General features: G+C 38.8%; 1 protein-coding gene across 2 annotated transcripts in view; it reads right to left on the bottom strand.

Moving 5' to 3' along the window:
• LOC126272435 (N-alpha-acetyltransferase 35, NatC auxiliary subunit) overlaps positions 1-18,264 on the bottom strand; it is a 137,386-nt gene that overhangs the window by 79,581 nt on the left and 39,541 nt on the right. For both annotated transcript variants that reach the window (XM_049975305.1, XM_049975306.1), the window contains exon 3: positions 3,467-3,615. In XM_049975305.1, coding sequence (XP_049831262.1) covers positions 3,467-3,615 — 149 coding nt within the window. The remainder of the gene's footprint in view (positions 1-3,466; positions 3,616-18,264) is intronic.

Here is an 18,264-nt window from a genome sequence, read left to right as displayed (position 1 = left end):
ATGACCAATAAAAAGCCAGCAGAAGATGGTAGATTCCTGCAAGGGGAGACAGAGAGAAGAGTACCCACATGATGAGTTTCCTTGACTGTACGCAGTTTATTAGACAAGGGGGTAGTCGCCCTAGAATCAGTCCACAACTGAGCAGAAAGGGATTTGACGTAAGGCCACAAATCCACCTCTGGACATGTCATGAGGAATGGAGCATAGGTGGCCGCCACCCATCCACATCCATCCGTCCACATCCATCCATCCACATCCATCCATCCCCCCCCCCCTTCCCCCCCAGCCAGACAATCAGATCAGCAAGTTAATTACCTGGGATACCTACATAGTCAGGAGCCGAAAGGAAATCAACAAACAGCCGCAGCACCCACCAAGATCGGCAAGAAGGTCAAGGATGGCAGAGACCAATGGGTGACAAGGGAAACATCGAGTGATGGCCTGAAGGCCACTCATTGAGTCGATACATAATAAAACTCAGGTGAGGAAGGATCATTGAATATAGCAGACGGCCTGATTGATGGCCATCAATTCTGCAGGAAACACCCCCTAAATGGCAGGTAAGATATCATGTTCTGTGCCAACAGAAGATATGAAGATATGTCCCATGTGACCAGCAGATTTAGAGCCATTGGTGTACGAAACAATGGCATCCTGAAAATACCATAAGAATGTTCGGAATAAACGAGCCAACATCTTTGGAGCGATGGTGGCCTTCGGGCCCTGGTAGAGATCCACCCAAAGGGGGTGTTCAGGAGAGAATGTGGGGAAGAGGACAAAGAGAGGAGACGGAAATCACAGAGGAGAGAAGCGAGGCAGAGCACAACTGGTAAACCGACCTGAGGGTGGGTAATAGGCGGGCGATGGCTTGAGGCCACAAAAAGAATAGAATAGGAGAGATGAGCAGGGGAAGAGTGGCAAGTGATGGCATAGGAAACCAGGAGCTGGGACTACCGAACCAAAAGGGGATGGATCTAACATCAACCAGAAGACTATCGACAGGTCTAGCGCAAAAGGCACTGATAGCTAAATGGATCCCACGATAATGAAACAGGTCCAAGAGGAGCAGCATCGAAGGGGCAGTTGATCCATAAACTTGACAACCATAGTCCAGACGAGACAGAACTAATGCCCAGTACAGTCAGAGAGGGGTTGAACGACCCACAACTCAAGAGGTGTGGGCAAGGAAGTGAAAGACATTGAGTTTACGAAAACATTCAACATTCAGACGATGGATATAGGGCAACCAAGTAAGCTTGTTGTCAAGAAGAAGACCTAAGACATGGAACTGAGGGACCATGGTCAGGTGTTTGGTGTTGAGGTAAGAGCAATTGATCAGGATGGACCACTGTGACAGAACTGCACTACCCTCGACTTAAGGGGAGAGAAATGAAAAACCGTGCTAGAGTGTCCACATAGAAGCATGCTGGATGGCACCATGGAGCTGTCATTCTGCAGGGACCACCAAGTGGCAGCTAGTCCAGATACAAAAATCATCCACACGCATACCGGGGGGTGGCAAACAGTCCAATAAATGTTACAAGTCCATTAATATTGATGAGAAAAAGAAGGACTATGACATGCCATTCTCTTGGGCCTGTGGAGAGCAGAGAACGTTGCCAACATGAACTCTAAATGACCAGTGGGATAGGAAATGACAAATAAAAATAGGGTGGTATGCCTGAAGACTCCACTCATGGACCGTAAAGACGATATGACGACACTAAGGTGTCTCATAGGCCTCACGAAAGATCGAAGAGAACTGCAATTTTCCAACTGAATCAGATGATCGATAAACTGTCCACCCCAAAAGCCACACTGGTATAGAGACAAAATGGCCCAAGATTCAAGGACCCAACTGAGCCGATGAGCCACCATCCATTCAAGTAACTTGCAGGAGAGACTGGACAAGCTGAATGACTGGCAACTATCAAGGGACAATGGATCCTTCCTGGGCTTTAGGACTGGAAACACAATACTCTCTCTCCACTGTGATGGGAAAAATGTCTTGGAGCCAAATATGATTCAACACCTAGGAAATATATTGACATTGTGAAGTATTGAGGTCTTGAAGCAATTAATTATGAATGGAATCAGGACCAGAGGCTGAATCATGGGAAGAAGAGAGGGTCAGAAGAAGCTCCCATTCAGTAAAAAATTTATTGTAGGATACCACTTGACAAGGGGTAAAACATAAGTGGGAAGCTTCAGCACACTGTTTCGAGAGGCAGTAGGCAGCTGGATAGGTGGCCGAAGCCGATGCTGTTGCAAAATGGGTCACGAAGTGTTGCACGAGAACTGATGGATCTGTACAAAAGTCACCAAGAGGAGCAAGGCCCAGAATGGAAGACAGCACAACCAATGCTATATCTGAACATTATGGGTTTGTTTTTCCTACTTATCCACATTAACAACCTTTTTTTTCCTAGCTGACATTAATCACACCAACTAGCAATTTTGTCTAAGTCATTTTGCATCCTCCTAGTCACTTAACTTCGACATCTTACCATACACCACAGCATCAGATTGCTGACCACCCTTTCTGTCATATCATTTATGTATACTGAGTACAAGAGCAGTCCTATCACACTTCCCTAGGGCACTCCTGACACCATGAACTACTTGTTCAGTTCCTTTAATTTTATACTGAAGTCCAGAAATATTCATAACACAATGCAGCGGAGCATGACTTAAGTTGTAGAAATCACCCATGGCTGCAACAGTCTCAAAGTTCCTTTTATCCAACCTATGATTTCCTCTAAATCCCTCAAATGAATGCAACATTGCCATAACAGCTCACAGTCAACTCCATCCTCCTTTTTTGCACAACTAAGCTAAAGTTTAGTCTCTAAATAAATTGTGTTATAGGACATTATACTTTAACCATCGTTAATTTTTTATTTATTCTAGGTTTAAAATTATTTTGTATTTGCAGAAAACATATCTAAATGACTAAGACTGTGATTCTAGCATCATAAGAGTTCTTCCACATTGTATGTTGTTCCAAAGCAACACTGACTACTATGAAATCTCCAAAATCTCACCCCCTCTGCAAACATAGTACCCATTTTCTGCCCCCTATCCAGCAATAAATGCTTATGTGTAATACATATCCAACACTCATGGTTTTTAAAAATCAAACCAGAACAATCATTTTACTTCAGTTAATTGTAATGTCTTTCCTTAGTGTTGACTGTCAACAGCCATCCTGTATTAACAATATATCATGGCATTCACTGTAGGAAGCAAGTGTTACAACAAGAGAATAGTTACTTTAACAACATAACCATGCAAGCTACTGTCAGTAGCACTGTTTTACCTGCAGTGATAACAGTGTTTCAACAAACAAAACATAAAAAAATTGTTAGCTGTATGCAGTGTACAGTGTGGCTATTTAAGATACTGTTATATCTTACTACATGAGGAAAATTAATAACAGATAAACATAAATAAATAATGTTTCTACCTTTACAGCCTGGTCAAAATTTAGTGCTGTTTTGTTTCCTCTATTGCATAACATGCCAGCATCCATTTTGGGATCCATCATTTCAATTGCCGACATTGCTTCAAATAAACCAAACAGTTCATCGTGCAGAAGTTCACCCAACTCTAGGCCTGTTTAAAAGAAATAATATCAGTATCCTATCACAGAAAATAAAAAAATAGTATCTTCCCAATAACACTGAATATAAATATTACACAGTTGTAACAGTATGAAAAGGATAATTCAATTAAAAATGTAGATGACAAGATTGGCCAGAGTCTATATTCAGGGAGCACTACTCTCAGTGGCAATCGTGCTAGTAGATAGACATAACCATAAATCACAGCACTTCTAGCTTTCAGAATAAGTTTCTTCTACAGGCAGGAAAGAGGAATTGGTTACACATATTAGAGAGAGAGCTGAAAGCAGAACCAATACTGTAATTAAAGAATGATAAATAGAAGCCAAGGAGAAAAAAAATGTACATTAGGGAGAAGGGGGAGCAATATGACAGCAGAATCAATTCTTCCTACTTCTAAATGTTTGTAAAGAAGACCTGACATTACACTATATTCTCTAGACCTTGAATACTTCAATACATTACTCTGTCTGCCATATAAACCTCTCAAATCAAGTACACAAATGTATCTTTCCCCGTACCAACCAAAGGGCACTTCCCTTGCCATTCTAAATTCTAAACCACCACCTCATGTCGCTTGATATTCTCAGAAAATCATTCTTCCCCAAGGTTCCAACCCCCCGCAAACATGCTTGCTGTAAAATGTGCCCCATGAAACCATCAACTGCCACATACTCAAGCCCTATCACTAACAAATTGTATAACACTGAAGAAGACAAGTGAAACTACACACAATATTTAACTGTTGATACTGTTCACTCCACAGGTATCATTAGCGATCACCAAATTGGCAGAACCCATGAATAGACATATAAGAACTGTCTGCCTTAGAGAGGTTAAGTATCCACCTGCACTACAGCATGATTTAAGCAAGCTGAGTGCATGCTATGGCACATGGGCCATTTGGATCTTCTCAACCAAGACCCACTATTCAAAACTCCAGAGATGAGAACTTGCTGTCCAATAAATCCTTTCACCCTGACACTTACAGGATGCAACCTCCATTAGCCTACCCCCCCCCCTTTTTCCATTCCTATGTTCATGTTTGTTAGTATTTTATCTTATTTCATTATTTACTTGTTTGTATTCTCTCCCCCTCTCACATTTCCCCCTTTCTTTTCCTTGTTTTCTACTAATTACACTTAAGTTGCATTATTTGATCCACTTAGTCTCATATTCCATGTTTGGTTCTCATTCCCTCTCTTTGCTCAAATTCACTAATGCACTAATTACAACCTCCTTCCTACTCTCTTTGTTGTCTTTTCCTTTGTCCTTTATTCCCTTCCTTCCTATAACAGGAAATTACATCTTCCCTCGGTTTTGAGTAACATTTCCCATCCCTTGCCACCTACCACAGTCAATTCTTCTTTCCTCTCTTGAGAAGGAACTTTTTTTTCCCCAAAAGCTAGGATCAATTTTTATGCAGTTATATAGGCAGTACTGAAACTTGCACCTCTTGAGTTTAAGTACTGACCTGTCTTTTGTGATTTTAATACCACTGTAATTGTATGAAACACACACACAATCACTTAAAAAGTAGTTTGAGTTTATGCTGATATAGGAGGATTTATGAATTGCCCACTGAATTAATTCACAACTTTCAAAGGATATGCTTTCCACCTGTTTTTATGGTATTTCCTAAAATATTGCTGTGAGTGAGAAAACTTGAGAGACAGGAAAGGAAATATGTACCAACACATGAATTGCACTGATCAACAAGAAACATGAATATTTCCAATGGACACAATTCCATTAATGCCAATGACCTCCCAAATCCAGTTGGTCAAGTATGAGAAAGTTATTGGCCTGTCACTAAACAATGCACAGAAACCGTGGAAAAACGTCACCAGGATGTGTGGATAAGCGATGTTAACTCTAGCCATTATCACTAGTAAGTTACGAGTGTGATATATTGGGTCACTTCACAGAGTGAAATACGAAAAAATTGGGAATTATAAAATTCCCTATATTTTTTTATTTGGTATAAACCAAATTTCAGCAACTGAATATTAAATTTACAACAATCTTACAAAAAAGAACAACAAATAGTAAAAGTAATACAGCATAGGCAAGCCACCGAGAAATTCTGACATGCAATAAGGCTTAACTGACTTTTCTAAACAAACATTTCAGCCTCTGCCTATATTGACCACTCATAATATTTCTCTGCAAAACACACACACACACACACACACACACACACAGTAATAATCATAGTATGCTCTTAGATCAAAAGTGTGCAGACATCAAATAAACTGCAACCAAGGTTAGGTTTACTTCTGTAAGCAGTTCTAGGAAACACTTGGTCCATTTCTTATCTATGTGATACATTTCATTATTGAAGAAACATATGTAATAAAATGGAAAATAGTTTTGCAAAATATATTAGGCCAGTTTTCAAAGAAAGATGCAACAGTACTGATAATACGGCTTAAAGCATTTGATGCCTTTGGTCATGGAGCTGCTCACCTGTGAACCATTCAGTAAGGAAGAACTTAGTTCTGCATTGACACAAACTCTTAATTTCTAAAATGTAGGTATGGAAACATGCCTAAAATTACTGAAATTACTGACATGCTGACCATTTTCATACCAGAAACTGACTTTATTTATTTGGACATACAAAACAGCCTAAACACCGACTAAAGCTTCTTGACAGAAAGGAGGATTAAAAACACTTTTTTTCCAATCTGGCCTCCACCATCCCCCACAGCCAGCTCACTGACACCTATTTATTGCTTTAACTGAATAAACATATAAAACTATAACAAAATTGCATGTAACAATAACAAAAAATAATCAGGAAAATTATTTCATTTTATTATAGCAAAAATAATAATGACAAGCACTTATTCAGAACAAATATACCTAAAATTAGAAAAATCTTGAAAGTGCAGCTATGCAAAACCATGTCCAGAATAATACAAACAAAATATTTACAATTTTTAATTTTTAAATGCAATGTGGAAAATCATCTGGCTATTTTTTTCTTTCAAATTCAATTCATCAAAACTCAATTTGCTTGTGCTTCTTTGAAAAAGAAAATGTTTTTATAAAATTGGCATTTTTGCTTATCAACTGGTTTCTGTGCCTTATATATATGTCATCAAACAATGGAGAGTCCAGGATGGAATAACAACAATGTTATAGGAGGCGGCACTGAGTTACAGACAGGAATAATGAAAAAAACTGATAAACATTTAAGCTTTCAGGAAAAAGAGTCCTCCTCCTTCAGAACTAGAAAACACACAAACCATTCACATAAGAGCAACTATCACACACATGACCACTGTGGCCTGACTGCAGACTGCAACTACATTTGTGTGTGGAACGATCTGGAATGGGTGATGGGGCAAATCATCTTCCTTTCTTGCCCCCCCCCCCCCCCCCCTCCCGCACAGCCTCCTCACTCTGCACCTAGCAGCCTTGTCCTGATCCCACCATATGCTTGCACCCTCTCACAAACAGCACATCAATTTCCCCCCACACATGCCCTGCTATCCTTATCCCTACCCCTACCCCTCCTTGCCGCACGCTGCCTCCTTACTCCCGAAGTCCTACTCACCACATATTGCTGGTCACATTAGACACAACTGCAGTCGGGCCACAATGACCAGATACAATGGCCAAGTGTCTGAATTGTGCATGTGTGAATGTGGGTGTTATATATGTCAATACTGTCTTTTGTGACAGTGGTAACAGTCTTATTAAGATCAAATCCATTTTGCTTCATTTCAAAGGATCTTCAGTGACCTCTGGAACAAACACTTAACACTGTTCATAGCCACCAGAATCTGACAAGACCTGGAATGACTCGAGAACGAGAAGATGAGGGTGTCACAGCAAGTCGCCTGAGAGTAAAGAGGTGGACAACACAATTAGAGAATGACAAAACAATGGAGATGACATAGCAGAATAGTAAGTCGAGAAAGAAAGCCCAGATCGAAACCTGAGATGCAGCTAATTCGGAAACAAAACAACAACATGCAGTGAGATCAATACAGTAGTACAGAGAAATCGCAACTGACTGCAGAGCTGTGGCACTGCTGGCTTTAAAGGGCAGCCATTGGCACTGATAGACTGGCACAAAGGCTTGTCTCTGTAGTCAGCACTGCATTGGCAACAGCAGTGCTGTCTAGTAGCCGTCATTGAGATCCATGCCATCTGGAGATATTTCGAACTCAACGGTTAGTTTTCTAGACTGTTTATAGTAGTAAATGAAAGCAAGGGAACTGTTCATGACTAACAGACAAAATTGTAAGAAGAGATATATTGTTAACAGTGACCATGGAAGATGCTTTGAAATAAAGCACAACATGTTTGGTCTCAATGAGACTTTTAGTATGTATCATGTGAACTGAAGGTAGAGGGAGGGAGAAAGAAAAGGAATTACTGATGTTAGCTACATCAGAACTTTATGTGGAAACAGCAGGGACGAGTGAAATTTGAGCCAGACCGGGACTCAAATGTGGGATCTGCTTACTAGACAGTTGCATAAACCACTGTGCCATTTGGACAAAACTGTTTATTGCAATTGCACTGACTACCTAGGCACACCAGCCGGCTGACCACACTTCCACTAAGCACCACCTATCCGCAGACCCATCAATGTCCTCCATCCTCGCTCCTTCCGATTCCCACAGGTTGAATGTAATTGTGCATCTACACTGAAGCTGGTTCATTCATAGCCCATCAAGATGAACTCATGTGTTCATATAGTTTTATTACAGCCGCAAAAGACGATATTAACCTACGCAACCTGTAAAGTATGACTATACAAACAAAAGAGGCTGTAAAACAAAGAACAAAACATGAATGTGCATGTGCATGTTTTCTATTTCTGAGGAAGGATTTCCTTTGTCCAAAAGCTTAAATGTTCAGCACTCTTTTCTTTGTGTCTTTCTGTGACTCAATGCCTCCTCCACATTTTCTATATCTTTAATTTTCTTCACTTCCTGTTCCCCAAATTTTGTGGCTTTCTGCAACATTGCTTGGGCCAAACTAATTCCTGCTGAACCACTTTTATTCATTGCTCATTTACAGCATCCAATTATCCATCAGCAGTCAATATTTTCTCCTTTTCTTCCTCTTTCAGTTTCCTCAGTTCCTGTGCACCATGCCCAATATTTACTTACAGAGAGTGTAACATCAAACAAATGTGAAGCTCTAAACAATGTGAAATGATGTAAATTACATGAACTGTTATCAATATTAACGTTGTTGATGTTACTGTATTTCTACGGTGAAAAAGGATTATTTCTGACAATGACATGTATACCTGTCACGGGATTTTGAAGTTTGACATGTGATGAAGCAAAATATTACAGTTTTGAGCATGGCTGTTATTCAGCAACCATATATCAGTTTCCACACAGGATTAAAGAGCCAACTGATCACAGATAAATGGTAGGTACAATGGCCTATAATGTTTCAAATGGGCACGTTACTGTCCATGCCTAATAGGTGGCACATTTTTTTTTTATTTTTTAATTTTTTTTTGTGGCAGCAACTTAAGCCATCAGTCTGATGCCATTCTCAGCTGGAAACACATGGCAAAGGATAGAACATTATATTTTACTTCTGACATTCTCTTGCTTTTTAGTGATGTAAGTTTACGTAAGTAACCTTTGTGCATCATGAAAACTGTAATCTTGTTTTTGGGCATACCTCATTTCCCATGTATTATTTGATAGGATTTAGTAACATTTATTCTGATGAAGATACTCCTAGCAGGTGTCAAACCCTAGGCCAATATACCTACTGTTTGTGGCAACCGATTGGCTGTTTAATCTTCTGTTGGAAGCAAACTCTTTTGCAATACTATGTGAAAATGGCCCAAAGGCCGAAATTGCAATTGTGTACGCGCACACGCACAACGCGCGCGCGCGCGCGCCCACACACACACACACACACACACACACACACACACACACACACACACACACACACACAAAACCATCAACGTGTGTGTGTGTGTGTGTGTGTGTGTGTGTGTGTGTGTGTGTGTGTGTGTGTGTGTGTGTGTACCTGTCCTTTTTTCCCCTAAGGTAAGTCTTTCCGCTCCCGGGATTGGAAAATTACAATACATGAAACAAAATTACACATTATAAAATATAGGGCAACTAGTACATTACAAAGCTTATGAACACTTTCTTACCTCTGCCATAACCAAATGAACTCAATGTAAAAATACATAGCATTTTGTTTATAATATTATGCATTTTGCCAATAGCTAATATTGTCAATATTGCATAAAATGCTGGTCCTGCAATCTGCATCTTAGATAATATTTTTTTGTATGAGAAACACTTTTCTTCCACCAACTTTGAGGACTCTTTGCTCAGAGAATAAGTACAGCCTATTGCTGTGGTGATATCAACTTCACACAGAAGAAGAGAGAAAGAAACATCATTTTGAGGCCAACAGAAGGATGAGAATGGTCCATGAGGATGCATGAACCTTACTGTAACATTTCCTTCACAATTTATCTTCTCAACAATTGCCAAATACCAAGAAGAGTCATGTCCACATGCAACACAGCAGTTGGGCTGCACAGTGCATTCTGGCATTAGTGGCGGAAGTGCACCTGAGAAATCATGCGCAATACTAAAATGTGCATCGCAGCTCAGCCTTTTTGCTTCAATCTTGGTTGGGGATATTGGAACAATAGATCATGTTCGAGGAATTGTTTCTGCAGTTGTGAAGCACTGAGAAAGATAATGTCTGACTTGTACCATTTCACCTTTTGAAACAAAGAGAACTGAAATGTCTTGCAGGTTCTTGCGACAGAATTCAAATACCTGTGAAGCTGTAAGTATTTGCTCCTTATAAACTCTTTGCAAACTTGTTTTTGTGACAAGTCTTTTAACAGTGCTACCAATACCATCACAGAGAGATTTGCCACGGCTGGTAGTAAAAAAGGACCAGCTGCACTTTATGTTGAAGTCATGTTCATGGTAGCGTATATTTCTGAAATTCTTACTATTTTTATATTGTGCAGCACAGCCATCAGTGAAATATTCTAAATACGCAAGATGAATTTCTGAAAATTCACACTTAACAAAATTCAATACAGTCTTCCGAGTTGGTACACCAAGGCAACATCATATTCTACGTCATCAGAAACAATACAAATACTTTTAGCATGCAACTGGTTGTCCTTTTTGTAATATATATGGACAGTGTGAAGAGTGAAGCTGCCATTGTTCCACTGGTACCCCTGTACTTCAGCTTGAACAACAAAATTAAGATTTTCCTTCTTCATTTTCAGATAATCAGATTGTGATTGAGAAATAAAAGTGTGTCACAGAATTCTGATAAAGGAGTGATTTGGACACAAAGTCATTCTATCAGTTGATACCCACTGACTGTACTGAACCATCTCATCAGGATCATGGTCTTCTATTTCGTTTTCTAAGTGGGTTTGAAGCAATGAACTGGTGGGGCATTTTTCACACAGACGAAGCATACAGGCTCAGTTATTTGTATCAAACGTTATTATTTTAATTATATCTTGGTATGTTTCTTTAATAGAAATGGAATTTAGAGGTAATTTAACATTTTGGAGGTAAATGCACACATGTACGTTATATGTTCCTGATGATCCTGCAAGTATACACTATTTTGGTCAAAGAGAAGCAAATTTTAAGAATTCTACTTTGTCTTCAGGATACTTTTTTATGGAGAGAATCATCATCATCATCATCATCATCTTGGACAGTTTCCAGTCTCTGGCTGGGTCTGTATGGAACATAAGCCTCCCCATCGTCTTCTGTCTTGCCACCATCTCTCCATCTTCACCTTGGTCCGGTCTTCTCCTTTCTTCTGGATTCATTCTTCTACTCCTTTCAGCCACCTGTCTCTAGGTCTTCCTCTTGGTCTCCTTCCTTCCAGTTTCATCTCGTGTATCCTCCTGGGTATCCTCTTCTCCTCAATTCTCTTAATGTGTCCATACCATCTCAGCCTTGATTTCTCTATTTCCTCCCGTAATGGTTCCACCTTCATTAACACTCTGATCCTCTCATTTCTTAACCTGTCTATCTTTGTCACAACCTGTCTATCTTTGTCACTACAAAAATGTTTCTCAAGAATTTCATCTCACTAGTTTGTACTTTGCTTTCCTCTCTTCCTTTCATAACGCAGGTTTCTGATGCATATGTCAGGATAGAGAGAATACAGTTCTGTTAAATTACTGAAAACAAGACACTTTTGTTCATAGGTATTTTTGCTGGTGTTCACTTTGTCTTTTTTCCCCAGGCATTATTCTTGTGTTTTCGTCATCCAAATAAAAACTCTTTACTTATCATGTGGAAATGTCTTGCCTCTTTTTTGCTTAGCCTTCAATAAAATACCCTTCCCCATTCAAAGAGCTCTTGCTTGTTGTACCAAATATACAGAAACCTGAAATCTGGAACTGACTTTCTGTCGAGACCAAGCTGGCATCACAAGAGTAAGTAACTGAATTTTTTTTAGGATTATTTGCATATTCAATTTTTTGCTTGATTTTGTCCATGAGTTCATCATGATGTTTTGCCTTTTCTTCCAGTTCTGTTAAGTCACTGTCAGGGATAGTGCTTGCGTCACCAGCCAGTTCAACTTGCTATGTATGAGAAATTTTAGTTTTCAGAGCACCAGCTGCTGATCCCAATTTTTGTTTGGCTGCTGCATACTGACTATGACGAGCAATTGAATGCAGCTTTGCAGGTGATACTCCTAAGCTAGTATTGAGCACAGATTTTTCAGGAGACTGCACCTTCATATTACTGTCATTCATATAGTCTGTTAATGAGCCGTCACTTGCTTGTTTTTTCAGTAATAAGTTTGATACAGGTTGGGCACATTTTCTCCCCAGTTATAATGCCAAAGCCTCCCATTTTGAAGGTCTTTGTCTTTTCTAAACTAATTTCATGCAATCCAGATGAAACAGATCTTTTTGGCCCTTAAAGGGATCACAGCAAATTTTCTTATGCAGAGAGAATTTGTGCAGGTACCTGTCTTTGAGTTTCACACATGAAACACTTAAATCACAGTGTGAGTAACTGTTGCTTCGCCATAATAAATGTTCTTGTTCTTCACTGGTCAGTTCATTCATATAAGTCAGGGCATTATCAAATATATCTTGCAGATACTGTCCAAAAAAAAAAAAAACCCTGCCTACTTGTACTTTCCATACTGCTTCAGACATAAAACCAATATGTGTTGTAAATTATTCAAAAGACGATTGGTGTAACCTGAAAAGTAATTAAATAATGAAAAATCTTTCTATCCCATTGTTTCATTACAAAAGTGTGTCACATTATTATTGTAACATGAGGGGGCTTACTTTTTTTTGGAATGAATAGTTAAAAACTACAACAATTGAATTTTAAACTAATAACTGACTCTAGAAACAACATGTAATGGCAATAAAACAGTGTACTTATATATTATTTGTTCCTAGGGAAATCCAGTGTAACCAACTTCAGCAATTTAGTAGTGACATGTTAGTCATGAATTAGCAACTTCAATATTTCTTTTACAATAATGTTGTTTTTCACACTTTCCATTATGTCAACAAACTGATTCTTTTTATGTGACGTAATGGAATATTTATAATTATATTGTAAATTTTTAAAAGGTATCTATGAGGGGGCAATAGCTTAAAAAAATTATGATGTCCATGCATGAATTTTGTTTAAAAGAAATAATTTACAATTTTTTCTGAGTTGTAGATGCTGGATATTCACTACAAGTAGTATAACTATAAAAATATAAACCTTCCTCTTTAACTAAAAAGTCCAAGCTTCCACTGCAAAAGCTGTAGGAACTATTGCATTTTTAAATTATAAAAGAGCTTGTCTATGAAAGCCTGAATTCCTGAATCTATACAACTTCTTTTTATCATAACTGAAAAAAGGAATTGACTTGCAACATTTACATTTTGGAAATATGAATATATCTAGGTTAACTTCCATTACCCTAAATTTCACAGATTTGCGTGACTATGGGTGTCATTTTCTAAAATTTCTAGATGATTTGAGGAGGAACGACCCCCTACACAGCTGTGAACTACCAGGCCACTACAGTGTACAAATGTCATCTCCATATTTTTATTTTTAGAAAAATCTCTTTTAAATAATGGCACGGATAACTTAAAAATCACAATTAACCAGATAAGACCACGAACTATAATCAGACACAGAGATAGGCAGACTACCCAGAGACTGACACACAGACAGCACTGAAATCAAATACATGTATTTACCATGAAACCTCAAATCTGAAGTTTTGCACAGTTACAATTCTTGCTCATATTAATGGATGAGAACATAATACGAAAAATTATACAAAATACAGTACCAAAGGCTCAGAATGTAGGGAATGTAAGACGGGCAAGATCATAGTTTTTATCTGTGTGTGCATACAACTCTTATAAAACCAAAATAACACATGTGGCAAGGAAGCACTAGCCAGAGAATTCCAAATCTGTAGGTTTTTTCCTGTCAGTTTGTAGCAGCTGTTTGATTAATAATGTGAATGTTTGTAGCAGCTGTTTGATTAATAATGTGAATTAGAACTTCATTTCAGTTTACAATATGAGTCGTCCTAGTAATATGGATTGCTTCTTCATATGCTCACTTATCTACAATGTTCGACAGGTGATATTTTTGAGATTTTATATATACTTTTTTCTATGACACAACCACATGTGAGTCTTACAGGCTTGGATGCAGCCACCTCGTGTGAGTACAAGTGTGAGCTGGTGCTATCTTGGAATGTTGATGAACTGCAGTGTCACTATACGCTGGCCGCAGAGCATCTCCATGCACGCAGTAGTCGCGTTGCGTCGCTAGCCACCTGCTGGGCAAAACTGTTTCCAAAGCAACTGGTTTCAATGTGGAATTTAGGTCTTTTGTGGTTCACAATGGATTTATTCATGGCAAGACGTCAGAGGCAGTTATGACAGGTCAATGAGCAATCATATTATTATATTTTTTTTACAGAAATAAAGTGATTATGGTTAATAAGCCACAGTTTGTGTATTTCTGTGAAGCATGGACACAATGCCTGCAATATTCCTTACAAATACCAAAGGCAAGCCTTGGCCAAAGACACAAAACTCATAATCGCCTTATAGAAGTGGTGTCAGCACGGGGATCGATTACAGACCTGACGAGATGCAGCAATGTGTGAAGTTCTGAGAATTTTTGGGTTCCCATCACATATTCATGGCAAAGCTGCAGCAGGATGGATACCATCTGGCAACACTGTGTCATCCAATGCTGGAACTCATGTTAGTCTAATCAGATTTGGTTACAATATGAAAGGCAGTTATGGGTCTGTAAAACTTCTGCTGTAATAGAGTGATTTTGTTGGTGCACATCAATGTACAGCAGAATCTAACACAAGTAACATGGCCAATCTGCAAACTGTTGTAAACAATTAGGGAAATGAGATTCCATGTTTAGACACAGTTGAAGTGAGTGCAGTCTTCCACATGACTCGTCAAATGACAGCTCTTGCAGTGCTGGCCCATGAGGAATTCCTCATCATTGCCTTTAGCACCAGTGTTTAGCGGTAAATCCAAGGAAGATGTGAAAGTATTCTTCTTAAACTTGAAGGGACTGCCTTGTTGGATTCGTGGACCGATTCAGATAGATCAGCAGATCCTAAATTATGAATTCAGGGAGCCACACAAAATTTCAGTACCACAGAGTCCACTTGCATGAAGTCAAAAAACTACAATGAATTCAAATTGACAGTTGTTCGGAGATTCAAGTGGAAAAATGCTATCAGATTCTGCACAGAGCAACTACTTGGACTGTGGATGTGAAGAGATGAATCTATCACGCAGTTTGCCAACGGAATTAAAAACAGTCACACACAAAACATACGAGAATGAGATCACTTTCAGCTGTTTGAAGCCAAAGGTTGTAAGGCAAGGGAGTAGGTAAAGCAGTCAGACTGGCACAGTGTAAGACCACTTCAGAAGGAGTTATTGGCTTCACCAAAGCATTATGATGGCCAAATGATATGCAAAAAGAAGAGTGTCACTTATTCAACACAAATGCAGACTATTACAGATATAACAAGCCTGGTCATAAAGGTAAAGACTGTAAAGAGAAGCAAATTTGCTACAATTGTGGGATGCTGGGCCACATATGGAGAGATTGCCTCAATAAAAGAAAGGGTGATGCGAGCAACAGACGACTTGGATCGTTAACCGAGTTTGGGGACATATGTGCCACCACACCATCCTCCACTTCCACTCCCCCCTCCCTTGCCCAAGACAGTGATTCCTGTTAGCTCCAACAAAAATAAGATCGACAATGAATTTCTGATGGTGCTGTATATCATGGACGACAGATCAAGCTACTGTGTATCATGGGTGACAGATCAAGCTACTTACTGATACAAGAGCACAGGTAATACATTGACAAAAATAGCTACTTACTGATAAAAGAGCACATATATCACTAATGAATGTGATGTTACATTGCTAAAAGGGATAAGTTAAGACCGCTGCCACTAAAGGTGCGTGGGTCCAGATGTGTAACTATGGAAAGATTGACATAAAATTATATTTAGGCTAAGAAAAATACACAGCAAGAATGCAAATAGTTTCAAACAATGAAACTTGTTAAGCTAGTGTACTTGGATTTGATTTCTTGTCCGCAAATAGGGCAGAAATATTTGTCGCAAATAAAAGGAATAGATTAGGTTGAAGAAATTATGACCTAAGAAATCATTCTTCACATGGTATTAAAAGGAGCAGCAACACTGACGTCATGGGCTATATCAATGTCACTGACGCATCAGTTCAAACCCTCCGAGTCAATGTAGAAATTAATCAGCCTCAGCAAACTCCTCAGGGAGCAGGAAAAACAATCTATGTTGAAGTCAAGTCACCCTGATGCAATGAAGGCACTCTGCTATTGACCAAATGGTTGGATAAATGTGAGTTACTGGATAAAATACATTGTTATGGTTCCAGAAGTGTAAGCATGGCTACAATGGCGAGACAGAATATCTGAATGTCTGAATAAATAAAAGTGATTACAAATGTCGCAGTTACAAAGCCAGACTTTTGTAGTAGTACTGAAAAGTTGCACAACAGGAGTCAAAATTAATAATGAACCAAAGAATAAGATTTGGCAGAAGACAGAACATTTAACAGTTGAAGAGCAGAAGATTTTAGCACTTGTTTTATTGGAGTATGCAGATGTTTTCTGAGAACATTCAGATTTACCCGTTACTCATCTGGATCAGCATCGTATACATATTAGAAATGCAGCAACAATCATTCAGAAACCTTACAGAATGCCATTCAGTCGAAAAGAGCTGGTTGAATAAATAGTTAAAGAACAACTGGAAGCCGAAATTATAGAACCAAGACATCCTGCAGATCTGCTATGGTGTTCACTGTCATCACTGTTAAAAAGAAATCTGTTTGAGGAGAACAACAAGTCCATTTTTGTATGGACTACAAAGCTGTGAATGCAGTAAGCACACTAGACATTTAGCCCTTACCAAACCTGGTAGAAATTCTGAATTCCTTGGGAAGGCATCAAATTTTTCTGGTTTGTGATCTAACAAGTGGATATCATCAGCTGACAGTGCATCCAAAAGATCGAGCAAAAACTTCATTTGTTACAACAGGAGTGAATAAATACTTGCTATGGCATTTGGACTTTGCAATGTGCCAGCCACCTTTCAGCATCTAATGCATTCAGTTTTACGAGGACTCACACCAACACAAGCTCTTGTATACCTTGATGGCGTAATAATTTTCGGTAGAAACATAAAACCGCATACTGAGCGACTTCAAGTCATTTTTGAGTGTGTAAGAAATGCAAATCTGTCTTTGTCAAAAGATAAATGTCACTTTGCACAAAGTCAAGTGAACTATCTTAGACATGTTAACCAGTGGAGGCTTCAGTCATGATGCAAAATAAATTGAAGCTGTCAAGAACTTCCCCGAGACACAGAATTTCAAGGAATTACAACCGTTCTTGGGATAAGCAAATTTCTGTAGGCATCTCATAGCCAGTTGTGCAAATATAGCATGTCCAATGACATGGCTACTGAAGACAGGAACTACATTCAATTGGTCAACAGAATGGACAAAGGCAATGGATGAACTTAAAACTGCCCTAACCACAGCTCCAGTGTTAATCAATCCTGGTTTCAGCAAGCCCTTCATTCTTTCAATAGATGCTTCAAATTTTGCTCTTGGTGTTTTTTTGTATTAAAAAAACTGATGGCCATGAACAATCAATATAATTTGCTTCCAGACAGTTTAACAAAGCAGAATGTAGCTACACTACAACAGAAAAAGAGCTATGTGTTTTGGTTTTTGGTATAATACATAACAGATGTTTTTTGACAGGAACAGAAATCACAGTGATTACAGACAATGCCGCACTTAAATTGCTATTGAGCTTAAAGGACCAAAGTTCCAGACTAACAAGGTGTGTTTTGAGACTGAGTGAGTTTCAGTTTAAAGTTATTCAATGACTTGGAAAAATACACATGCATGCAGACATGATGAGACAAAAGGTACGTGTTTGTGTTAAGAGTAAGTCATGAAGAAGAGTTAAAAGCAACTCAAGAGGAAGATCAAAAATGCAAAATCTGGAAAAAGATCAACGTTTTGTCAAAA

This window comes from Schistocerca gregaria, chromosome 5, assembly GCF_023897955.1.
Source record: "Schistocerca gregaria isolate iqSchGreg1 chromosome 5, iqSchGreg1.2, whole genome shotgun sequence".
In the NCBI taxonomy this organism is placed as follows: Eukaryota; Metazoa; Arthropoda; class Insecta; order Orthoptera; family Acrididae; genus Schistocerca; species Schistocerca gregaria.
The sequence above is the reverse complement of the archived record's forward strand: the minus strand, read 5'-3'. Positions and strand labels throughout refer to the sequence as shown.